The following is a 25,864-nucleotide window of genomic DNA, read 5'->3' as shown; positions in this document are numbered from 1 at the left end:
AGAATACAAAGGAGAGACTTCATCCAGGACTGGAGTTAGTGCCTATGGGAAGATGGATGGGCCGTAGGGACTTGGTGAGGGAGAATGAGAGAGGGAAAGGGAGAAGAAATGAGGCAAAAAAAAAAAGTGTAACATGAAAATAGAAAAGCAGCAATAATGGAAAAAGAACAGAAGTCAGGGGTTTTAATTATAACGCTTCAGTCATTCATGCTGGGTCTGGTCCATAGGAGGCCTCTCTCTGCTTTACGTCACGCTCCGTCACCTGCGCCTGGGATCGCCACGTCTCCTCCTTCCTCACACTCCTGGGGCTCAGTCTTGATGCCCTCTTGCTTAAATCGGATTAAAAGGTCCGGTTTGACATTGGGGGAGCCTGTTACAAGAAGAGATAGTTATATGTTAGAAAAGGTACCCTAGAGCCTCCGTTATTCATGCAAGTGAACTCAGAATTATGCCACCAGTGCCCAGCTAAGCAAAAGAGGGAGCTGCTGTGCCGAGCGTCAGCAGAAATCCCTTCCAACAACATCCTGATCATTGTTTAATTTTTATATCAATGTATATAATAAATCCAAGAACAATCATCTTGTACACAAAAGTATTGATACACCAAAAAAAAAAAAAAAAAAAAAAAAAATTCAAATGCATATCCAAATTGTAGAAAAAGGAAATCCAGTCATAAGTCAAGGCATACCAGGCCAGCATCTCAGAGGGGATTGAATCCTTCACTCCTCTGCCTACAAAGCAGACCGGTCCAGATAATTGGGTTATGCACAGAGAGAGAGAGAGAGAGAGAGAGATACTGCGGGCTGCAAGTGGCACTCTTAAGCAGCAGTGCCTACAAAAGCTTTTTAGTCCTCTGCCTCCGTGTGCTGGTAGGGATGCAAAAGCAACTTGTCTGGTCGGAGATCACCGATTTCCTGACTCCAAGCTGCCACCAGGCTTCCCACACACAAGAAACTTCTGGGCCAGGGTCAGAGTTCCCTCTCAGCTGAGCGCGTGAGCGATCGCTCATACATTTCAGAGCATCGCTCACAGGTCTTACATGGTCCCTCCCATGCATCCTGCTTTGTGCTATGTACAGAAATGCAACCCTAATACTGGCACTCAAATTGTGTGTTAAAAAAATTAAAAATGCACACCCCTAGTCCCTCCTTGAAGGGAACACAGGTCAGGGCTCCCTCTTTCATGAGGACCTGGTTGATTTTGGCTCTTGAGAGGGCAAGATTAATCAAGAAGAGTTTTGCTGAGCTCGTATCCACCCTTCTGAGGGCGAGGAAGCTTTCCACTTCGTTGGTGTATTTGAGGACTGGTGCTCGGGGTGTCAGCGTGTTCCGGAGAGTGCACCTGACTTTTTGCAGGAAGGGCTCTGCTCATAATTCTTTGAAGGTGAAGGTAGCGGCGCTGTCTTCTTAGAGAGGATGGGTTCGAGGTAGGCCGCTCTCCGCTCATCCAAATGGCTCTCGATCCTTGGGAGGTGATAAGCGCATCAGGCCGTCACTTTGGATCCTGGTTCCGCTTACGTATCTGAACTTGGCAGTGTCTCCGTTTTTGCTCCGCTGAAGTCTATTTCGCTGAGAATACCCAGGTTGAAGATGGTCTTTTCTGATCGCCACTTGTTTGGCGCAAAGGATTTGTGAGTTGTAGGCTCTGTCCTGCAGAGTGCCCTTAGTGATTACGAGAGAGAGGGTTCAGATTCGTAGGGTTCCCTCCAGACTGGCCCCACTATAGGGCATCTGCCCGCTGCCGGCGTAGGCCGCGGGGTTTCATCCTTGAGGCTGCGTCAACTACACCACAGCACAAAGGGTTCCCACACCCACCACACCAGCAAAGGGAATAGTAGCTCCCAAAAGCTAGCCCAGAAATGTATTAAATGAGTCCAAGAGCAAGGTATCACCTTATAGAGTTTTCGTTGTTATATGTTAACCTAATATAAAGGTTAACATTTGGATGAGAGGACAGCGGCCTACCTTGAACCCATCCTCTAGAAGAAGACAGCGCCGCTACCTTCACCTTCAGAGAATTATGAGCATAGGGGGAAACTTTATATTAGTGGCTGGGGTTGAGATCTGTCCAAATCCATCCCTGCTTGCTGGTCAGGCTCCCCCTGGCATCCCCTACAACCCTTCCAGTCCCAGAACCCTGTCAGGTGCCCCTCAGCCAGCCCAACCCATCTAGAGCAGGGAACAGATAAGGGGGAGCAGGAGGGAGGGTGACAGCCTCTTGCTGCCTCTGTGCTGAATTCCTGAAGGTGTCCAGGAGGAGTCGAGTCGGATACTCACCTGTTACAGGAGGGGGAATCTCTGATTCAGGAGGCTCCGTGGAGGGCAGATCTTCCTCTTGTTTAACGCTCAGTGAGAACACAGACGTTACGATGGGAAGGCCTGGGATGAGAAAACAAACCTGGCTAGAAGGAGTCACCCAGCACCTGCTAATGTTATATTAGGGAAGGGATTTTACGTCTGAAAACTGAAAGCCCTTTAAATGCAGAACATTTACTTACTCACGCTGGGGTCCTTCATGGTTTCTTTTCCCTCCCGCTCACAGGGTTGAGTGCAATATTTCTCATCTTCCTTCTTAATCCTGAATATCACATCAGGGTTCAGAATTGAATAACCTGCCAATAAAGGTAACAAAATTCCATTTTAACTTCCACTTTTAGAAGAGCCGGGGTTTCATCCGCTTCCTGTTCTGATGGACGAGTGGGAGTGCGGGCGTCTTTGGATGAGAAACCCTGGCAAGAGGAGAAGGCTGCAGACGATCACTTGATTAGAATTAAAACCTGGGAGGATTTCTGGTGCCGTTGTTTTGATTCCTGTCCCTCCAAGATGGAGGCACTGCAGGTGTCAACCTTTTCTGCAAGCCCTGGGCCCTCCTGGAGAGCAGGAGACCCTGCTCCTTATTACGCCCTAACACTTAAAAAGAACAGGATCTAGAGCACTCTTTCAATCATACGCTCTTTCACCCACTCACAGGCGCTCTCATCACTTATCACTCTCTCTCCTCTGTTTCTCTCATCCTTATTCCCTTCTTCTGCCATTGCTGCTGACCTCCATTCTTTTTCAGGCTCTTGGTAGGATGGGCTTGGCCTGTGACCCCCTAGCCTCCCATTCTCCTCAGCTGCTGCATTATACAAACACCACCATCCTCCAGCAGTGTTCCCAGGCAGCCCGACGTGCTGCGTATCAGCATATCCTTATGGGCCATCGCCAATAACACAGGGCAGGCCAGATCCTGTAAGTCAGTGCATGCAAGACAGGTGGCCCAGAAAGATGGAGGAAATGGGCTGGTTCTGAGCCATTTGCCCAGAGATATTTCACCCGGGACATCAGATTACCACCACTTGTTGTACAGAGTTATCTGGTGCAGAGCTAACACATAAGACCCTTATGTAGCAGTTGTGATTCTCAGGAGGGAGTCAGAGCGATAAATCCTCCCTCCTGTTCCCCTGTGCCATCTTTTAATGTAGAGAAAAGAGCAATTGACTCCAGCTGGTCTTGTACGAAGCCTCTGGTTGAACAGAGAATGGATTTACCTTGCAGCACAGAGCAGCAAGTTGTGCCGGGCCTGCAGGGGTGGAGTCTCTCACTGGGCCCTGAAGAGCCACAACAGCACCAGGAGCCAGGCCCTAAATTTTAGGTGCCCATAGGACCTGGTACCTGGGATTTGTCCAGCCCTGATAAAATGGCAGCTCCCATCCTGCAACGAGTCTGTGGGCAGTAGATAACAGAAAAGGCAGACTTACCCCGTGACACGAGGACGCCGTGAATCTCCTTGATGACCTTCCTGTACAGCTCCTTCTGCCATTCTCCCAAAATGCCCCACTCCGCTTCCCAGAAATAAGCAGCGACGTCCCTGAACGTGACCGATGCCTGGAACAGCAAACAGGACACCCTCAGCCCCCAGCTTGATTAGATTGTGTAAGATGGCCTCTGTCAGTGAGAGCAGGACATTATAACATATATAAGCTCCAATATTTTGTATAGCTTTCCTGCTCTCTAGAGAAATACTGGAAATCTCAGCTGTTGGCAGATTCAACAGCTGGAAGAAGACATCAGCACATCTGGACCAGAGGCATCACTCTGTGTGGGCTGGAAGGAGGCAGCAGCAGCAGTTGAACAGATGGCAGAGACAGAGGCTGGTGAGTTGGTGTCTGAAGGTAGGAAAGTGGAGAGTTCTGGGCTCAGGCGTGAGGAGAGAGAGTGTGGAAGCCTGAGAGAGAGTGAATGAGAGTGTGCACATATTTGTGTGTGTGTATGTATGTGTGTGAGAGAGTGTGTGCATGTAGGAGTATGTTCCTGTATGTGAATGAGAATGTGTCCCCAAAGTGTGAGTGTACATGCGCTACTTGTAATGTACTTGGATGTCAGTAAGGCTTCTGACACTGTTCCGCATGGGCCACATACATAAACTGAGCACCCTCAGTATAGGCCCTTAAGTGACTGACTGGGTTTGAAACTGGTTGAGTTGGAGGCGTAGTGGTAAATGGAGTTCACTGCGAGGAGAGGTTACCTGCTGTGGGCCACTGGGATTGGTCCTTGGACCCTTTTTTTTTTTTTTTAACATTTTCATGAGTGACAGTGTGGAACGATTGACAGGAAAGATTTGTCTTTTTGTGGATGAGACCAAAATCAGCAACAGGGTAGACAGCCAAGAATATATGAGGTGGGCTGTAGTGAAGCTTGAGGAATGGTCTAAAGTTGGCAGCTAAGATTTAATGCTAAGAACTACAGAGTCCTGGATCTGGGCTGCAGCATAGGGGGTGAAATTCTTCTAAACACAAATCAAGAGCAGGACCTAGAGGTGATCTTATGGTGACAAACAGGTGGATAAGGTAACAGCAAAAACCAGAAAGCTGCTTGGCTGCATAAGGAGAGGAATGGCCAGCAGAACAGGGAGGCGATATTGCTCCTGTATAGCTCGCTGGTGAGACCTCACTTGGAATCCTGCGTACAGGACTGGAGTTTGCACCTTCAGAAGGAAATAAACAAGATGGAGCCTGGCCAGAGGGAGGCTACTAAAATGGGCAGTGGTCTTCATTCTAAAGCACACAGGGATAGACTTAAAGATCTAAACCTGTACACCCCGGAGGAAAGGCATTTAAATAGCTCCAAGGTTTCCCTGCACAGAAGGCTAGCTTCTTTCCAAAGGAAAGGAGACATGGGATGAGAGTGAAGAGGGGTAGATTCAGGAGTGATATTTCTCAGGAGAGAGGGTGGTGGATGCATGGAACGGCCTCCCCCTTTAGGGGGTGGAGACTAGGACAGTATCTGAATTCAATAAAGCATGGGATCTCTGAGGGACTGGCAGGGATTGTAGAGCTAAGTAGTTGGTGTGGGTGGGCAGACTAGATAGGCCGTATGGTCTCTCTCTGCTGTCACATTTCTATGTTCTATATTTGCATGCTTATGTGTGCACACATGTTAGAAAGACTGCACATCCCCCACTAATCTCTGCTGAACTCAAACTTTTCCTTGTGCTGGGAGGAGGGAAGTCTGCAAGAGCTGCATAGAGAAAAGTTTCCCTTTAAGTGCGGGTGTCCTGTATACAGGGGGAGAGAGAAGAATCTCTTACCGGATCAGAGAGCAGGGCAGACATTTCCCTCTGAATTCTGCAGCTGCAGGGAAGGATACAGGCTGGAGATTTCCCTGTTCCTGCTCAGAGGCTGAGAAAGATGAATAGGAGAGGAGGGGGCCCGGCTGATTCCTGGGGGTCTCAGATAAAGTCTGCTGATCTCAGGGGGAGCAGAACTCAAACCTTCCCCTGTAGGTAAAGATCTTTGCCCTGTGCTGTGAGGAGGGGAGGCTGCAGGAGCTGCACAGGGAAAAGTTTCCCTTTAAGTGCGGGTGTCCTGTATACAGGGGGAGAGAGAAGAATCTCTTACCGGATCAGAGAGCAGGGCAGACATTTCCCTCTGAATTCTGCAGCTGCAGGGAAGGATACAGGCTGGAGATTTCCCTGTTCCTGCTCAGAGGCTGAGAAAGATGAACAGGAGAGGAGGGGGCGCGGCTGATTCCTGGGGGACTCGGATAAAGCCCCTCCGTAGATCTGGTGCTTGCAGGGAGCTCTAGCCCTAGGGAAGCAGAAGGATTTTCGCTTTTAATCCCAGTCCTTCCGGCTCGAGCAAGAGAAAGCACACGCCCCCCTGCTGACGTCATGCTGCTTCGCCCGGTGCATGCTGGGGAGACCCCGCCTCCTTAAGGTGGATCCATAGAGATAGAGCTGGAGGGATACCGGCGTGGCTGAACATCCCAGGATTAAAGGCTGTGAAATCGCAATGTGTCCGGAAATAAACCAAAGCGAGGAGGGGTTTTATATTCGATGTATGAGAAAGTACTTTGCTTTTATTGGGAAAGGCGGATTGATAAGATAAACTCTGCTAAGGAATGGCGCAAGGTCCAGGTCCCCTAAAGTCGATCTTAGCAGACCTGAGCGCTTTGGAGTGACGGTGACCCGGTGTTGCTGCTGAGTAGCAGGAGGGGGAGAAAGGACTAACGCATGGGCCACTTTCTCTCTTCTGCCACCGCTGCCCTCCCCAGGCTCTGCTCCGCTCCTTGATTTGTGCATCCTCAGCTCATGCAGGAAGGTTCCCGTTCCCTTGTTACATCGCTGGCTGCAAATCGCACGTGGACGTGAACCTTATTACTGGAGATAAGGGAGCAACATTAAGAAAGCAAGGAGTAGCTGCATCGCGGGGCTGACCCGGCCGAAAGGCCCAGAGAAGAGGGTTTCAGCGGGATGGTCGCCACGTTTGGAGAGGAGGGAGGCCGTGCTCCGAGTAGAAGCGGCGGAGCCGCATGTGTTGGAGCGCGGTGGCTGCTCCCCCTGCCCCAGGAAAGTTAAGGTAAAATAAAGGGGAATCCGGCGCTGCAACGTTTAAAGGAAATAAAAACGGGCCCCCTCCTAATAAATACAGGCGGTGCTGCTGGGAGCCTACGGCCATAAGTAATGTGCTGGGTGCAAGCTCTTTTTAAGTAAAAAAAAAAAAAGAAACGTTAGAGAGACTGCAAGGTTCAAAACCTCGTGCTTGTAACACTGGGCAAGTTTTCACAAAAGTCATGTTACAGAAATGAAATTAGCACATGGAAATGTATAAGAATTGACTAAACACGAATGTGACTGAAAATGCAAAATTGGCTCTAGTTTTTTGGAATATGCAATAATATAATTACATCTTGAATTGGATGCCAATAGTAGGAGACCTACAGTTAATACAGTTTGAAAAATGAAGTCAGACTAGGTCTTAGATTTCTTTGCTTGTCTCTTGTACACCTGTTCGGGAGCATCTCTACGGAGCGTCCAGCAGGGGTCAGCCAGCAGGAATATTTCAAATGCTCACCCTTTCTGACTGGGCTTCCTATTGTACACTGCGGAGGTCAGCTTACTCAGCAGCAGCAGGGCAGTAGGACTGCATTGCATCAGAAAATGATGTAATAAACTCTGGCTGATGTGTGCCTGATGGTATTATGCAATATTACATCATTGTAGGCTTATTTACATGACTAAACATAGAAAGTGAACTATATTAAATATCTTCAAAACAAGAGCAATAAAAACTTTTCATGGTCACATTTGTGTTCAGCACATCAAGATACTACAGAGTAGGACTTTAGGTCAGTAACACTTTCATTGTTGGCCAGTAATCAAGAGGCTCCCCTCACCTTCATTCTTGTGAGGAAGGGGGTTAGAGGACCCTATGAAACTTTGGGAATTCAGGTTGTGTTAGTGGTCATGAAAATTTTTACTTCATGAATTATAGTAGGGGGAGATAATCTGGTGTAGATAAACCAGTTCTCACTTGTCACAAAAAGGGTACAACTAGCTGTAACTGACATTTTTAAATTTTGCCTGTGTGTAATAGTAAATATCAGAACCTGAATAATTATAGTAGGGAGGTCTTGTGTGTTTGAGGGCGTGGGTTCCTAGAATCCTGATATTCATGATTGATTCCTGAAGGAGAAGAATGTTTTCAGTCAACAAAAACACATTAAGACAGGTTAGGCCAGAGTGAGAAGTGTTTATTTTTATTTTGCAATAGATAAAGTTCTAGTACACAAGTGCCTGATTGCATACATGGAGCAATACTTTAGTCATCAGAAAAGAAGAAGAAGTGAAATAAGGAGTTAGGTTTTCCCTTATTGGTTTATTAAGTGAGGATAGTTGGTAAAAGAAATTAAAGTTCAAGAGGTGCCAGACTGAATAGAAATATCAGAATTTCAAGCTGTGTGGGTAGCATCACAAGTACATCTAAAGCTTCTCATGGGCATATGATAGAGGTTAACCCACGCTAGCCAGCTGTGGTCACAAGCATCCAGTGAAGACTAAAGCTAAGTTCATTACATATTGACACATGAGAAGACATTTCATACAAGCTTAATCCCAAACTAAATACTAGTTTAATTATAATAGTCTGTTAAAATATATCCATTTGAGATATACCTAGATATAAGGTATACATGTTAACCATTGGTGATTCATGATTTGAATTAAATGTCATAAGCTATGTACATGTTTAATATATTCAAGCATGAGTTATTAGAATGAACACATGTAAGATAAAATGAAAATTACTTGATATCTGAAAAGTTTAGTCACTTGGAGGAATGAATTACATTAAAGTGGTACATTGGATCTTAAGTTGCATTTCTTGCAGCCTCATAGTACAGTATAAAAGGGAGGATTATAGAAGTCCATTGAGCATTTACTGATTATAGGAGCTTGTAACAGACCAAAAGTGACTGCCATCAGTATTGCCTTGCTACACATTATACCAGAGGTTTGCAGGATAATATTTTATTGTACCGAGAGAAATAGTTCTCTGGTCCTCTGCTAATGGCATAGACATAATATGGCAGAGCCGAGTGCTGAAATTCAGCATTATCCCACCCCTTTGATTTACCGGTGGCTGCTCTGACAGCTCTCCCTTTAGTAGTGGCAGGGCCAGCAAAGCATCCTCCCCTCTCCTCCAATGCACTGTGCCATGCATTCTCTATATTCCCCCTGCTTTCTCTCCCACTCCATGTCTTGCATCCTCTCTCCTCCCATCACTGGTCCTGGGTCCCAGTCTTTCCCTCCATTCCTTATCCAGCTGCATCCCTCCTCCACAGCAGTAGGAGTCCCTGCTCTTTGGCACCCAACTTCCTGCCCAACAGCTGCCCTCTCCTCTCAGCTATGTTCCTCAGGTAGATTTCTCTGCAACAGCAATTCTGGGTTTTCTTTGCCTCAAAAATCCACTTAAGCTTGTTTGTTTATGTAACCCCTGGGCAAGATGGATGCTTGAGCTGGCACCCAGGGGAACACAGGTAATAAGAGGTGCTTGATGACACCCTCTCTCACCAATCCGAGTTCTGGGGCTCCCAGTGGGGAGACTGATAGTTCTAAGGCCCTTTTGCAATAGTTCCAGTACAAGCCCTGCTCCATCCTTGTAAACAGCACTAATAATCACAGCCTTTTCAGCCAAAGCACAGAGAAGCAAAAAGTCACTGAACTTCACAGCAGCAATGTTTCAAAGATACCTTCAAATCCTTCCTCCCCTCTGCAAAGGTCCTCTCAGATACTCCTCCAATCTTCAGGGAGAAATGCACCCTTTTTCCAGTAGAATGGATACTGCATCGCTGGTACCAAGGGCACAGCTCCAGATGGGGACAAAAATAGCTCGTTACTCAAGGGGGGAACCCAAAACAGAGGCAGGAAGGGTGGAAAAACCTCAACTCAAAGTGAGGATACGTATGTAGCCTGGCCAGCCTGTCAGGTTACCAGTAAGTGCTAGGTAATCGATGTTCAGAGGATTAGTCTGAACTAATCAATGCCCAATCTAAACAATTTAGATAATTTAAATTTAGTTTAAATAGTTTAAACTAAACAATGCCCAATCTTGGTCAAAAAAAGGCTCAAAACCTGGTTGTTCTGTCAGGCCTTCTCATAACATTGCTCAGCCTCCTCAGCTCCTATGAACGAACTGCTCTCACCCAGGGCATCCCCCAAATACCTTTTAATAAAGCTACAATCTCAACTTCTTAGCCTTCCCCCCTCTCCAGCTGGCTCTAGGCCATACTAGACCAACTCTACACTAATCCAACCCCTTCACTTAAAGATACCTTTGGGTATGTACATTTAATGTTCCCACCTCATCATATTGATGTTACCCTGTTATATTGTTTTTCCAAGTTATTGTACCTTGTTCTCTGTAAGACATAGCTCATGTCATCTGTTTGAAATGTAAACTGAAGTGATTAGTAACCCTGTTACCTGAACCTTGGTATAAAAAAAGCTTTAAATAAATAAGTGCTGGGTAATCGATGTTGAGGATTAGTCTGTCAGTAATTCAGGAGATGCACCATTCATACATAGCTCCTCCCTTATAGGGGTCTGGAATGGCCGTCCCCTTCCAGAGCCTACATAGCTCAGGTTTGCTAAGAGGAGGTGATCTTGAGCTGCCTGGTGGTTCTGTCCAGGGTCAGGAGGGGTGTCGTCTTCCAGTCCACTCACTGGCTGTTAAGACTTTCCCTCTGGGTATCTTTTTTGGAGTTAATATTTTAAGTGGTAGGAGCCTTGTGAGAGCCTGTGCACCACCTGGGCTCAGGGAACAGTGTCTGGGATTGTGCAGGTTGGGGCAGACCTGCCCTCCATCAGGAAAGGAAGTGCTGCAAGGAAGAACTTTGGTGTTAAATTCAGTTAGGGACTAGACTGAGTTGAAGATCCAGGAGGATGTGTTGGCTGCCCTGCCTTCCTGTTTGAGGCAAGAGAGCTGCTTGCTTCAAGGGGAATCCTTCCAGAGATTCAAAGAGAAGAACAAAAGAAACTGTATAAGAACTAAAGAGATCTTAAAGATCTGCAGACTGAGTAAAAGTTGATCACTGAGGCCACCCATCTGGTGTTTTCATACCATGGGGAGAGAATATATCTTAACCTTCTTTCTAATATTATAATACCCCTGTTCTATGTGAACCAATATGATATGCTCCATGAATGTCAGTATATAAAAAGAAGTTAAATCAATCTCTGGGCAGAGACTAACTTAACATTTTTCCCAGGTTGGAAGGGGTTTCCTGCCCATCTAAGGGATACCCTACTCACCTGGTGGACTACTTTCCCAAGTCCTGGAGGGTAGCGGTTTCTCTGGTTCTTCTGCCATAGATTCCTGCACAGATTGAAGAAAGATTGTGAAAGTAAGACTGAAACATAAAAATGACAGCAGAAAAGGACCAAATGGTCCATCCAGTCTGCCCAGCAAGTTTACGGTAGCAAAGGTAGCAAGCTTATTGGTTAAGGGTAGTAACAGCCGCATCAGCAAGTTACCCCCAATCTTATTTGTTTTCCCAGACCTTAAAAACTTAGTGTCCTTGGTTGCTGTCTGAATCTGATTCCCCTTTTTTCTTTTCCCCCTATGTTAAAGTGGAGAGCAATATTGGAGTGTCATCAACAGCATGAAGGCCTATTGGGTAAGGGTAGTAACAGACACTGAGCAGGTTACCCCCATGTACTCTTCTTCATTCCCATCCTCTAGTCTTTAGGGATCCACAGTGTTCATCCCATGCCCCTTTAAAATCTTTCACTGTTTGTCTTCACCACCTCCTCTGGAAGGGCATTCCAGGCATCCAGTCCCCTCTCCATGAAGAATTATTTCCTGACATTGGTTCTAAGTCACCCTCCCCAGAGTTTCATTTCATGACCCCTAGGTTGTACTGATTTCTTTCCAACAGAAAGGGTTTGTTGATTGTGCATCCTTCAAACCTTTCGTCTGTATCAGATCTCCCCTGCACCTCCTCTCCTCCAGGGGATACATATTCAGGTCCTTCAACCTCTCCTCACAAGTCATTTGATGGAGACTCACCACCACCACTTGTCACCCTTCTCTGTGAAATAAGTTATTGTGCTATTCTACATACAATTTCCACAGTAAAAACTTGATTTTGGATACCGACAGTGGCTCCAGTGGTTTTTTGTTGAAACAGCACACTTTCAGGCTGATACAGAACAGTGCATTTTAGATGCACTACTGATACCCCTTATACTGTAAGGGGTATTAGTGCATGGAAAATGCAGCCAACCCCGAAACTAATAGTGCTTATCACATGCAAATGCATGTTAATGAGCCTAGTCAGCCAAAATACAGAAAGTAAAACGTGCAGCTTCTCTGTACACCCTCAGACTTATTATCATAGCAATAAGTCGGAGGCACCAAAAATATAAAAATTTAAAAATCTGGCTGTCAGCAGGTTCAAAAACAGATGCCAGTAAAGTTAAGCATCGGCTGTTGGACCCACTGACAACTGCTGCTTCTGCTAATAAGGAGGTGCTAGTGTCCCTAGCACCTCCTTATTAGCACAGGCCCTAATTTAAATACAAAATTGCATGCCCAGGAGAGGTGCCTGGGCACACGTCAGGCGTGCTGGCCTGTTAGGGATGTATGGATACCCCTCTCCCAGGGACAAGAATGTCACAAAGGGACACCTGTAGCACCTGGGGCCTTGGAAGTAATCTCCTCCTCTTTCAAAGACTCAAGGCCCTGAAAGCAAGAGCCTGTTTGAGCTAGCCTGGTAAGGTTCCAGCCCCAAAGCTAAACAAATTCTGGATTGCAGTCTGCACCTGGGGAAAGGGTCACCCAACGCTGGAGCTCCTGTGCATCAGGTCAGACAGGAGGCACAAGGTCTGCCAGAATCTTCCCTAAGCCATTGTGAAGGGGTACCAAGGCTCTCAGGGAAAAGCTGCCAGAAAGAGGGATTATAAACAAGGTCCAACTGGCAGGCAGACCCTGAAGGAAAAACCAGACTCCCCTTCCTTCAATAATTAGGAAAAATACAACAGCAGGAGACAGCGCTCCTGGCCTATTGAAAGGCTAACTACAAATCTACAACCTGTCTGAACAAAAGCCAGTGCAGGAGGATGATGAACAGCTAGGACACCATCTGCAGCCTTTCACTAATTCCTACACTGAATTTTGCCAGTTAAATGGAATGCTCCTGTTTTGGTTAGGGAAACCAAATTCCCTACATCTAGCAAAGGCACATCTGAACTCTTTATAGCCAGCATGGTAACATTTGAAGTACATAGAACATATCTTAGGAAACAGCACCATCTTGAAAAATTCATTTCTTCCCATCAGTAATGGACAATTGATGCACTTACCTCTGACCATAAATCTTCAGTAATATTGGTTGATATTTGTAGCTCATATTTTGGCCATCCATAGGAATACAAATTCCAAGGTCTTTTACAGCTGTATGTTCACTGGGGACAGGAACAGTGCTTGCTATACTTGAATGTAAGCCATTTCCTTGCAGGACACAGCCAGGGTCTCCTTATATAATTCAGTCTCTTATTAAACCTTTGGTTGGTATTGGTGAATGCTCTTCTAAACCTGAGGATTTCTTTACAGAACATATAGAAAGCTGTGGTTTTTTAGAAAAAACAAACTTGTTTCTCAGTCACATTTTATATCAAATGCAGAGTTATTCAAAAGGTATATAGCCACATTTCTTCAAGTTTTACCTGAGGAGAATTTCCCTGATATCTAGTTCTTATATTTTTAAAGCTAGAAGGGTTTCCTAATTCACAAGAAGGTTCTCTACATTTACTTCTTTTGATAGCTCAGTTTCTACAGCCATCTCAGAATAAAATGTCTTAAGTAAACAGTCAAACTCACAAAAACAAAAGCGGTCATATAACTTTATTTTCTATAAACTCATACTTTATGTAAAAAAACTTTATGCAGACATTGATATGGGACCAACAACCCTAAGCTCTTCAATTTTATAAGAGCCAATTCAGGAGGAAAGTCTACTTTTCTTTATTTAATTCTCTCACTATGTTAAGAACCTGATGCTGTGACCCTTTAATTACCTAGGTTTAGAACCATTTTCCAGTTGCACTATACTTCTATGCATTCACCCAGCCCATACCCTGTTAAATGAGCTATGCCTCCTAACCTTTAGGAAAAGACTCAAGACATGGCTGTTTAAGCAAGCCTTCCCAAACTCCAATTAACACACCTCACCAGCAAATACCCTACACAGCAGCTATATATTGTATAATTGTATATAATTAACTTTTGTCTCTCTAATTCCTCAACCCCAGTTCAATAGTCCTTGTTAATTGAAACATAGAAACATAGAAACATAGAAATGACGGCAGAAGAAGACCAACCGGTCCATCCAGTCTGCCCAGCAAGCTTCACACATTTGTTCTCATACTTAACTGTTTCTCTTGGCTCTTAGTAACCTTATGTTCTAATTCCCTTTTCACCCCCACCATTAATGTAGAGAGCAGTGCTGGAGCTGCTTCCAAGTGAAATATTAAGTTTGATTAGTTGGGTAAGCGGCAGCATAGCTCTCTGCCATGAAGCAGAGGGCAATGCTGGAAATGTGTGAAGTATCAGTTTTTCTTTTCCCCTGTCATTGAAGCAAGGAGTCATGCCGGACATGCACCGAAAGTGAAGAATGCCTTGAAAGTCACATTAACTATCATCAAATATTGAAAAGCCTAATAATTGGTAATACCTATAAGCCCATGAACCCATCCCTGTTTTTTTTTCTTTTTTTCTTTTCTTTTTTTAATTGGGAGATGGATGCCCTTCATCCTTCTACTCTGTGAAGGTGGACACCTACCACCGGCCACTGGCATCCCGCTCCGTTAATGCCTCTGTGGCTACTGCCGCTCCATGCAGTGTTTTACTACCTGCTCTTTATATGCGTCCTCTAGAACTGATGGATCCCATCCCTGGGTTTTTTTATTATTTATTTAATTGGGAGATGACAGCCCTCCATCCTTCCGCTCTGTGAAGGTGGACACCTACCACTGGCCACTGGCATCCCGCTCCGTGAATGCCTCTGTGGCTACTGCCGCTCTGTGCAGTATTTTACTACCTGCTCTTTATATGGACACCTACCACTGGCCACTGGCATCCCGCTCCGTGAATGCCTCTGTGGCTACTGCCGCTCCGTGCAGTATTTTACTACCTGCTCTTTATATGTGTCCTCTAGACCTGATGGATCCCATCCCTGTTTTGTTTTTTGTTTGTAACTGCTTCTCTTCACCACATTTTATCTATGTTCATTGTTATATCTATTGCACCACTGTTCAATGTAAACCAACATGTGAGCTCTTCATGAATGCTGGTATAAAAAAACCTTAAATAAATAAATAAATGTATTTCTAAGCTTTTGTTATAATGTAAACCAATGTAATGTACACACTAACACCAGTATATAAGAGGTTTTAAATAAGTTCTTATCTATGTATTTATGTTATTTTATTTTTTTTAAAAACCTTTAAAAGTCACCAAAAATATTTAAAAGTCACCACAGTCCCAGAACAAAACTTTTTCAAATGAGCATAAAAGTACTCCCACACTTATCAAACATAAACCAACCCCAAAACAATATCATGCATTAAACATCCATCTACCTCAGAAACAAAAAAAACCCAAATCCATGTACTTACATTATTATAGTGTTGTGTTGTGTTGTTCCTCCAGCAGCACTGCCACATCTTCACTCTAGTAAGGCCAGTCTTAGAATGAGGCCTGCAACCCTACCCCTTTTATATGCTACTTCAAACCAAGATGGCCGCGGGGAGAAAATCACCTGACCAGAAAAGCCCTTGCCTATCTAGGTAGTCTTCAACCAGGAACAACATCCCCTCCATTATTTGCTATGCCTATAGCTGGTAGTCTTCAATCAGGTAGTACTACAGACTCAACAAAGGTAACAGCATGGCAGTTCTCCATCAGGTCCTCATTCCCGAGCGTACCAATTCATAATATGTGAACCACAAGGCAGTTCTCCATCAGGTCCTCCTCCAAAAAAACTACCACTTGATCATTATAATCAAACCTCAAACAGTTCATCAACTAAGAGAATACCAATTTAAAGTTTCATTTGAACCAAGGGGATGAATCGAATCAAGGGCAAAGATCCAGAATTGTTCTCAGCTTATTCAAACAGATCTCCTCCTCTATCTGATTTGAAGATTTGTTCCAAAATACTCCATTTCAGATCAGAAAAATCACGAGCATATTTAATGCAATGTGATTCCAAGGGAGCTGTCATTTGGGCTGTTTTAAGACAACTTGTGTGTTCTCTTAGCCTTGTACAGATCTTTCTTTTCATTCTGCCCACATAGATCAATTGACAAGGGCATTGGATCACATATACTACTTTCTCCCAAACACAAGAAGTTGCTGATTTAAAAATTGTTTTTTAATGGGAACTCGGATGTATCCACTTGGACCCCGTAAGGGCTTGGGGGCACATATCACATGAACCACATGTAAAATGTCCCTTCGGTGTATATTCCTCAATTACATTTCTAAGCAAATTACAATTCGAATGGACAACCATCTCACGAATATTTTGACCTCTTGAAAAAGCAAATCTTGGATCCGCTTGAAAGGCGTTGTGAAGGGATAAAACGCCAGTGTTTAGGTAAGATCTCAACCACCGCAGCGAACCACACAGGTCAAACTTGTATCCTCTTGCTTTTGTCGATATTGTAGGAGTAATGCATACAAAGCCCGTTTATAGGCTTTTTTTAAAATCACAGACCGAGGATATCCCCATTCTAGAAAACGAATGAACAAATCTGTAGATTGTGATCTGAATTCTTCATCCGTAGAACTTTTTTTTTTTTAATTATTATTATTATAGATAACGTTTTTCACTCTAACCAAGGAGGTGATTTCTCCCGTATTCTTCTCCAATATGAATGCGGTTGGATCTTCACTCTCAACTCTCTGTCTCCACACGGTCTCAACGCTAAGATGGATTGGTCTGTTTATTTGTAAAAATCTTTCTCTTACCTTGCTTTTTTATATTCTTCCTGTCTTAATACATTCTTTTTGCAGAAATTGATTGGGCCTTTTTCTCGTTTACATGTCTTACTCTTCTCATAGTTCTCCATCACGTCCTCCCCCCTATATGTATAAACTAGTGTTTCCCCCTTTCACAGTTCTCCATCACGTCCTCCCCTGACACTTCCCTGATGTGTATAAGATAATGTCTCCCTTCTCATAGTTCTCCATCACGTCCTCCCCTGACACTTCCCTGCTGTGTATAAGATAATGTTTCCCTTCTCATAGTTCTCCATCACGTCCTCCCCTGACACTTCCCTGCTGTGTATAAGATAATGTCTCCCTTCTCATAGTTCTCCATCACGTCCTCCCCCCTATATGTATAAACTAGTGTTTCCCCTTTTCATAGTTCTCCATCACGTCCTCCCCTGACACTTCCCTGCTGTGTATAAGATAATGTCTCCCTTCTCATAGTTCTCCATCACGTCCTCCCCTGACACTTCCCTGCTGTGTATAAGATAATGTCTCCCTTCTCATAGTTCTCCATCACGTCCTCCTCTAACGTTTCCTGATGTTTACATCCTCCGCTGACGTTTCCCTGACGTGTGTAAGAAGGTGTTGCCTCCCCTTTCCTACTTTCCTAGTACGTCCTCTTGACGCTTCCCTGAATGTGTGTGGGTCCCTTCTCATAGTTCTCCATCACGTCCTCCCCTGACACTTCCCTGCTGTGTATAAGATAATGTCTCCCTTCTCATAGTTCTCCATCACGTCCTCCCCTGACACTTCCCTGATGTGTATAAGATAATGTCTCCCTTCTCACAGTTCTCCATCACGTCCTCCCCTGACACTTCCCTGCTGTGTATAAGATAATGTCTCCCGGCTCATAGTTCTCTATTAAGTCCTTCACTGACGTTTTATGACGTCCTGCCTACGTAGGCATGATAGACAGCAGCTGGTCATATGATCCCCTTTTTGGCGCGCTTTTTCCTCGTTACATTTTGCACAGCAGCCTTTTTCGCGTTTTCGTTGCCCCACACATTGTTCTTTAAAAACCCTGCTAAGTTTCCATTTGTTAATTTACTCAGCTTATATCTCTCAGTTGCTATTGTTTTATCTTTATCATATCTGTTTAGTTACATCATTTGACTTCTGCTAATTCATTCTTTTCGGGTCATTTCTAAGAAAGCCTCTCGCCACCTCTGGTGAGAACAGTCTATGTAATTTCATATTACTTCAGATCTTTTTACTCCTGTGATATTTTTTCTGTTGTTAGTTTAATTCTTGTTGGCTTATGTTCTTATGTTCTTAATTTTCATTTGTTTATTACATTTTTTATAACGTTTTGCATGTGCATTTTTTCTATACTGCTATTCCTTCTATACTGCTCATTTTTGTATTTACCGGTTACTCGGTAAAAAAAAAATAATGCTTGATCTGTATTAATGTACTTACTGTTAATGTATTCCTTTTAGGTTAATTGCTTGGAAACGTTTTTCCTGTTGATTCCCTGACTCCTGATTTTGGATGAGATGTTACAATGTTATTTTCTTACCCTTCTCACAGTTCTCCATCACGTCCTCCCCCCTATATGTATAAACTAGTGTTTCCCCCTTTCATAGTTCTCCATCACGTCCTCCTCTGACACTTCCCTGCTGTGTATAAGATAATGTCTCCCTTCTCACAGTTCTCCATCACGTCCTCCCCTGACACTTTCCTGCTGTGTATAAGATAATGTCTCCCTTCTCACAGTTCTTCATCACGTCCTCCCCTGACACTTCCCTGCTGTGTATAAGATAATGTCTCCCTTCTCATAGTTCTCCATCACGTCCTCCCCCGATATGTATAAGCTAGTGTTGCTCTCCCCCCCCCTTCACAGTTTTCTATTACGTCGTCTTTGACCCTTCCCTGATGTGAATAAAATGGTGTCGCTCCCCTTTCGTGGTTCTCCATCACGTCCTCCTCTAACGTTTCCTGATGTTTACATCCTCCGCTGACGTTTCCCTGACGTGTGTAAGAAGGTGTTGCCTCCCCTTTCCTACTTTCCTAGTACGTCCTCTTGACGCTTCCCTGAATGTGTGTGGGTCCCTTCTCATAGTTCTCCATCACGTCCTCCCCTGACACTTCCCTGCTGTGTATAAGATAATGTCTCCCTTCTCATAGTTCTCCATCACGTCCTCCTCTGACACTTCCCTGCTGTGTATAAGATAATGTTTCCCTTCTCATAGTTCTCCATCACGTCCTCCTCTGACACTTCCCTGCTGTGTATAAGATAATGTTTCCCTTCTCATAGTTCTCCATCACGTCCTCCCCTGACACTTCCCTGCTGTGTATAAGATAATGTCTCCCTTCTCATAGTTCTCCATCACGTCCTCCTCTGACACTTCCCTGCTGTGTATAAGATAATGTTTCCCTTCTCATAGTTCTCCATCACGTCCTCCTCTGACACTTTCCTGCTGTGTATAAGATAATGTCTCCCTTTTCATAGTTCTCCATCACGTCCTCCTCTGACACTTCCCTGCTGTGTATAAGATAATGTTTCCCTTCTCATAGTTCTCCATCACGTCCTCCTCTGACACTTCCCTGCTGTGTATAAGATAATGTCTCCCTTCTCACAGTTCTCCATCACGTCCTCCCCCGATATGTATAAACTAGTGTTTCCCCCTTTCATAGTTCTCTATTACGTCCTGTTGGACACCCCCCCCCATGGGAATAAAATAGTTTCTCCCTTTTCATGGTTCTCCATCACGTCCTTACTTGTTTTCTTTCTAGTTCTCTATTACGTCCTCCTCTTACGCTTCCCTGCTATTTATGAGATACTGTTGTCCCCTTTCGTAGTTCTCTATTACGTCCCTCTCTGACTTTGTATGACGTCATGCTGCTTAGACAACTGCTAGTCATGTGACCTCCCCCCTTTTTGGCTCTCTTGAAACCTTTCACGGCAGCCTTTTTGCTGCTCCACACGCGCTGGTAAGTTTTACATTTGTTAATTTGCCCAGCTTATAGCGCTCAGTTCCTGTTGTTTTACGTTTATAGTAACTGTGGAGCCGCATCATTTGACATCGCTAGTTCATTCTTTTTAGCTCATTTCTGTGAAAGCCTCTCGCCAATTAAATCTCATCTCTGGTGAGAACAGTCTATGTAATTTCATATTACCTCAGATCTCTTTGCTCCTGTGATATTTTTTCTGTTAATTCCTGTTGGCTTTTTTTTAACTTTTATTTTTTGATAACGTTTTGCCTGGGGCATTTTTTTCTATACTGCCATTCCTTCTATACTGCTACGTTTTGTATTTACCGGTTACTTGGTGAAAAATAATGCTTGATCTGCATTAATGTACTTACTGTTAATGTAGTCCTTTTAGGTTAATTTTTTGGAAACGTTTTTCCTGTTGATTCCCTGACTCCTGATTTTGGATGGGATGTTACTATGTTATTTTCTAATTATTACCGCTGACGTCACTAGTTTCTTGGTATCGACTGCTCCGTCTTTCTTGCAGCTCTCATGTCCATCTTTTGTTGCAGATTTGGGCCTTCCCCATACAGTTTAATGAAACACTACTTGCTAATACTGAAATTGCCTACTAAATACCTTAATAAAACCTTTGTGGCACAGCAGTAATTGGTGGACATAAAATTGTGATCCCTAAAGTACTCGAATTCCACTGATATTGTGTTTTTGGGTTTATTCCACCAATTTTGTGTGCCATAAACATTTTAAATACATTAATAATAAATACATTTACGAAATGTAAGAATCCTGTTTTTGATTTTAAAGGGCCCCGGTTCAGCGCTTCCCACCTTGGCTCTGAAGGTAGCCAGCAGGGGTGGGAAGAGTGGGAACTAGAAATCCCCTCACCTGGCTCTTCGGGTGGGTGGTGGTGCTAGGTGAAGGGGTTTTCGGCCCTTGAGCAGTCCCCTGATTAGGGTTGGAAGGAGGTTGATGCAGTTCCTCCTGCACCCCCCTTCCCTTTGAAATGGAGAGGGAAGCGAGAAAGAGGAGCAAGCAGGGCAGCTCCAGGGCCAAAGGGCTACTGGGGACCCTAGAAGTGGTCAGGAGCAGGGGGCCCCTTCCCATAGCAGCTTGAAGGCCACTGAAGTTGCCCTCCTTAACCCTGGAGCGGGCACTGGAGCTGTAAGAGTCTGTTTTTCTGCAGTGATGGGAAGACAGATGCACGAACCAGTAGCAGAAGAGAGACCCCTCCAGAGGCAGCCCAGTTCCTCTGATGGCTGTGAAGGAGGTAGGAGCACAGCACCACCCACCAGAGCTGAGCTGAAAAGGCACCGACGAATTCACTCAGGAGAGGGGGGAGACCGTTTCAATATACTGAATGTGAGAATAGGGTTGCTAGGAAGTGCAAGCTCATAGCTCATCATAAACTTCACAGTCTTTTAATTAACAAAACTGATTTTCTTCAACTCTTTCAAAATAAAAAAACCAAAACGAGAGCAGTACATGGTGGGGCCTGCTATGCACTAGCTAGCACACGTTCCACAACCAAGGGAAGACGGAAATGAATTTTCCTCTCCACCCTCACCCTTGTCTCACCTCAGAACAATATATTTATGCTCTAAGTACCTACAGTACCTGAATATAATCTGCTTTGACATGCTGAAAGGTGAAATATAAATAAATACATAAACTCTGTTATTAGTGTGTGCTGGAACGGAATTAACAATCAAACTAGGACCTCTGGAAGCTAATGATATAATACAGGGATCCCCAGTTTAAGCATTTTGTCCTAGGAGCCTGTTTACACTTAAGCACTGACAGCTTTTCCGTAACTAGTAAATTATACATCTGTATTCTCCACATTGTCAAATTCGGAGGATCCCTATCAAATCTTTGGATCAATATACAGTTCTTAATTATGAGTCAGGACTTCTGTACAAATCCTAACACATCATCATCACCTAATCATTGTTATCTAAAATATCTAGGAGAGAAAAATCAGCGGCCAACACCACCGGCATTTTGGCATGCTTAGTAATGTCTGAGAAAACATTGTTTTAATATAGGAACACACCCAAATACAATGTAGATATGTTCCCTCTGATCTACACTGAGGGCAGCTTCCAGATTCAGCAATTTTAGCCTTATGCGCATTTTTCAGCAAGAAATACATCCGAGATATGAATCTGAATTGCAGCACAATGAATCGGTGCAGCACAAGCCACCAATTTATACATGGTGACCTTGTAACAGAACATCTGGGCTATATATTAGCAAGGTGACCGCTCCTATTGAAGTATGACAGGAAGGAAGAAGAAAAATTCATACTGGCCCAATGACACCCAGGATAAAAAGGAGTCCACCTTTAGCTGCAGCACTAGGGGTAAATGATGGTGACAGAGAGTGCAGACCCTTCAGATTAAAAGAGCAAGCCTGGTAGGGTTATAGATCAAGGTGGACCTGCCCTTGTTAGTAAGATTTTCTTAGGGTCTGATGTAATGAGAAGCTACCTAAAATGGTTTGCTGAATTTCAGCAGACAATTGTTTAACCTGCATGGTTAAAAAAAAAAAAAAGCGAAACATTTAACTCCTCAATGCAGCAAGCTAATGTACTGGGAATTACAAAGCATGTAAGCCTGATTTAAAAGGTGCACGCAGCCTTTTGCCTGGTCTGATCACACATTTTAACTCAGGCAAGAAAAAAGGAGAGGCTGCAGGTTGTGTGGGGGAGAGGGGAAACAGGAAATCAGGGGATCCAAGGTGCTGGGGGGGGGGTGAAAGTGAGGGAGATGAGCAGAATGGGGAACAGTCTCTGACAGAAGCAATTGGAGGGGCTGGAGAAAGGATAGGGTGTGGTGAGGGAAGAAAGCATGTGGCGTTGTTCCCTTCCTTCCACCCCCAAGGAGGCAGAGCGCAGGTCACGCTTTTGAATTCCAGGCCTCACGCCCCTGTCCAAGGAGACTGAGGACAGTGCGCCCCAGTCTGCTCCCACCCCCTAAAGCAGCGGTGAGCCAGCTGATTCTAACTTGAAGAGGAGGCCTCTACTTTACTGGCTGAGGAGGAGAGTTGCTGGACAGGGTGATTTTCAAGGGAGAGGGGCTTGAGGATCATTAGGGATCAGGAGTTAGACTTAAGGGCTTTGGAATCACTAGGGAAGGGAAGGGGGTGACAAGGAACATTGGGGAATTTATGGGGAAGGGGGGCTAGGGATGGAGGATCAGCATCACCAGGGCAAAGAGGAGGAGAGGGCTAATGAGAGCCCCATTCTCTCTATCTGCCTTCTAAACCCCAGCTATCCTGCATTGCCAACCCCCGCACACTCTTCACCTACCAGTGCTCATTGACCATATTAAGAGCATGAAGAATGTCCTTGGGTATGCGTGTGTGAGAGAGAGAGAGAGAGTTGCACCTGGCCCTGGCCCCACCACTTTGCACAGTCCACATCTGGCCCTGGCTCTGCCCATCTCACTGCCTGCCACAGTTCCACTTCCTTTTTGTCTTCAAATTAAGCCTTGCTTCCAGCTCAATTGTTGCAATTTCAGGCAATTCCATAGTGTAGAAGTTTGCATGTTGTTTTGTACTGATCTTTGGTATCTTTAATGTGGTATTCTTTAGTCGCAATATGGATTCTTTCATTTCTTCCAAGTTCAGAATTATACAAAGCTTTTATCTCATGCAAAACATTTATATGGTTTCTCTCTAGTTTGCAATTTTTCATGTCTTCTAAATTCACATTTATGCTTGAAACTTTTATTACAGGCAGAACATGTATATGGTTTCTCTTTGGTGGGGTTCTTTCATGTATTCTTAGTTCAGTATGATACCTAAAGAGTTAATCAGATATAGAACACTGAATTGATTTCTCTTCAGTATGGATTCTTTTATGTTGTCTTAGTTCAGATTTACAGTTGAAGCTTTTATCGCAAGCAGAACATTTAACTGGTTTCACTCCAGTGTGTATTCTTTCATGCCTTTTTAGTTCAGATTTATACCTGAATCTTTTATCACATGCAGAACATTTATACTCTTTCTCCCCAGTATGGATTCTTTCATGCCTTCTTAGCACATATTTACATTTGAAGCTTTTATCACAGGCAAAACATTTATATGGTTTCTCTTCGGTGTGTAGTCTTTCATGTGTTATTAATTCAGATTGAAACCTGAAGCTTTTTTCACATTCAGAACACTGAAATGGTTTCTGCCCAGTATGGATGTTTTCATGTTGTTTTAGTTTAGATTTACAGCTGAAGCTTTTATCACATTCAGAACACTGAAATGGTTTCTCTCCTGTGTGCACAGGCTCATGTCTTCCTAGTTCAGATTTACAGTTGAAGCTTTTATCACATGCAGAACACTGAACACGTTTCTCTCCAGTGTGGATTCTTTCATGTTGTGTTAGCGTAAATTTACAGGTGAAGCTTTTATCACATTCAGAACACTTAAATGGTTTCTCTCCAGTGTGCACTGTCTCATGTCTTTTTAGTTCTGATTTACAGTTGAAGCTTTTATCACATGCTGTACATTTAACTGGTTTCTCACCAGTGTGTATTCTTTCATGCCTTTTTAGTTCAGATTTATACCTGAATCGTTTATCACATGTAAAACAAGTATACAGTTTCTCTCCAGTATGGATTCTTTCATGTCTTCTTAGTACATATTTACATTTGAAGCTTTTGTCGCAGGCACAACATTTATATGGTTTCTCTTCAGTGTGTATTCTTTCATGTATTCGTAGTTCAGATTGAAATCTGAAGCTTTTTTCACATTCTGAACACTGGAATGGTTTCTGTCCAGTATGGGTGGTTTCATGTTGTCTTAGTTGAGATTTGGTGCTGAAGCATTTATCACATTCCAAACATTGAAATGGTTTCTCTCCTGTGTGTGCTGGTTCATGTCGTCTTAGTTCAGATTGACAGTTGAATCTTTTATCACACGTAGCACATTTAACTGGTTTCTCTCCAGTGTGTATTCTTTCATGTCTTCTTAATTCAGACTTATTCCTGAATCGTTTATCACATGCAGAACATTTATGTGCTTTCTCTCCAGTGTGGTTTTTTTCATGTCTTCTATGCACATATTTACATTTGAAGCTTTTTTCACAGGCAGAACATTTATACGGTTTCTCTTCAGTATGGATTAATTCATGCATTCTTCGTTCAGATTCATGCCTGAAGTTTTTATCACATTCAGAACATTGAAATAGTTTCTTTCCAATGTGGATTCTTTCACACAGTCTCAATCTAGCTCTACAGTTGAAGCTTTTATTACATTCAAAATATTTAAATAGGTTCTCTCCAGTGTGCATTCTTTCATGTTGTCTTAGTTCAGAATTACAGTTGAAGCTTTTATCACATGCAGAACATTTAACTGTTTTTCCAGTATGTATTCTTTCATGCCTTACTTGTTCAGATTTACACTTAAAACTTTTTTCACATTCAAGACACTTGTACAGTTTCTCTCCTGTGTGGATTCTTTCATGTAGTCTTAGTTTAGATTTACAGTTGAAGTTCTTATCATATGCAGAACCTTTATATAATTTCTCTCCAGCATGGAGTCTTTCTTGTTGTTTTAGGACAAATTTACACATGAATCTTTTATTACCTGCAGAACATTTAAATTGTTTCTCCCCAGTGTGGACTTTTTCATGTATTCTTAGGAAAGATTTATACCTGAAGCTTTTATCACATGCATAACATTTAAATAATTTCTTCCCCATGTGCATTCTTTGATGTCTACTTAGTTCAGCTTGATACCTGAAGCATTTATCACATTCTGAACAGTCGTATTGTTTTACTTCAATGTGGATTCTTTCATGTATTCTTAATTTAGATTTATACTTGAAGCTTTTATCACATGTAGAGCATTGAAATATTGTCTCCCCTGTATGGATTCTTCCATGTAGTCTTAGTTTAGATTTACTCTTGAAGCTTTTATCACATACAGAACATTTACATGGCTTTTCCTGGATTATTGTTTCCAAATGGGTTTGTGTTGTAGCTTGGATTCTTTCATGTCTTCTTAGTTTAGATTTACATGTGAAACTTTTAGCATATCCAGAACATGTAAATGGATTAACTTGGGGTACTTTTTTCAAATGGGTTTGTTTTGCACCTGTGTGGATTCTTTCATGTA

General features: G+C 43.5%; 1 protein-coding gene and 1 long non-coding RNA gene across 7 annotated transcripts in view; both read right to left on the bottom strand.

Annotated features, from left to right (window-relative positions):
• The window catches only part of LOC115080445 (zinc finger protein 34-like), a 54,314-nt gene that overhangs the window by 10,147 nt on the left and 18,303 nt on the right, over positions 1-25,864 (bottom strand). For 3 of the 6 annotated variants that reach the window (XM_029584612.1, XM_029584610.1, XM_029584611.1), the window contains 3 exons: positions 2,498-2,611; positions 2,277-2,378; positions 263-370 (listed from right to left, as the gene is read on the bottom strand). In XM_029584612.1, coding sequence (XP_029440472.1) covers positions 263-370; positions 2,277-2,378; positions 2,498-2,611 — 324 coding nt within the window. The other 3 variants (XM_029584609.1, XM_029584608.1, XM_029584613.1) reach the window with 3 other exon arrangements.
• Positions 7,960-15,494, bottom strand: LOC115080486. The gene is made up of 4 exons (XR_003853571.1): positions 15,436-15,494; positions 13,123-13,364; positions 11,071-11,134; positions 7,960-10,762 (listed from the first exon to the last, which is right to left on the bottom strand). It is a non-coding gene; the product is annotated as an uncharacterized LOC115080486 (long non-coding RNA).

Source organism: Rhinatrema bivittatum, chromosome 19, assembly GCF_901001135.1.
Source record: "Rhinatrema bivittatum chromosome 19, aRhiBiv1.1, whole genome shotgun sequence".
NCBI classification, from domain to species: domain Eukaryota; kingdom Metazoa; phylum Chordata; class Amphibia; order Gymnophiona; family Rhinatrematidae; genus Rhinatrema; species Rhinatrema bivittatum.
The sequence above is the reverse complement of the archived record's forward strand: the minus strand, read 5'-3'. Positions and strand labels throughout refer to the sequence as shown.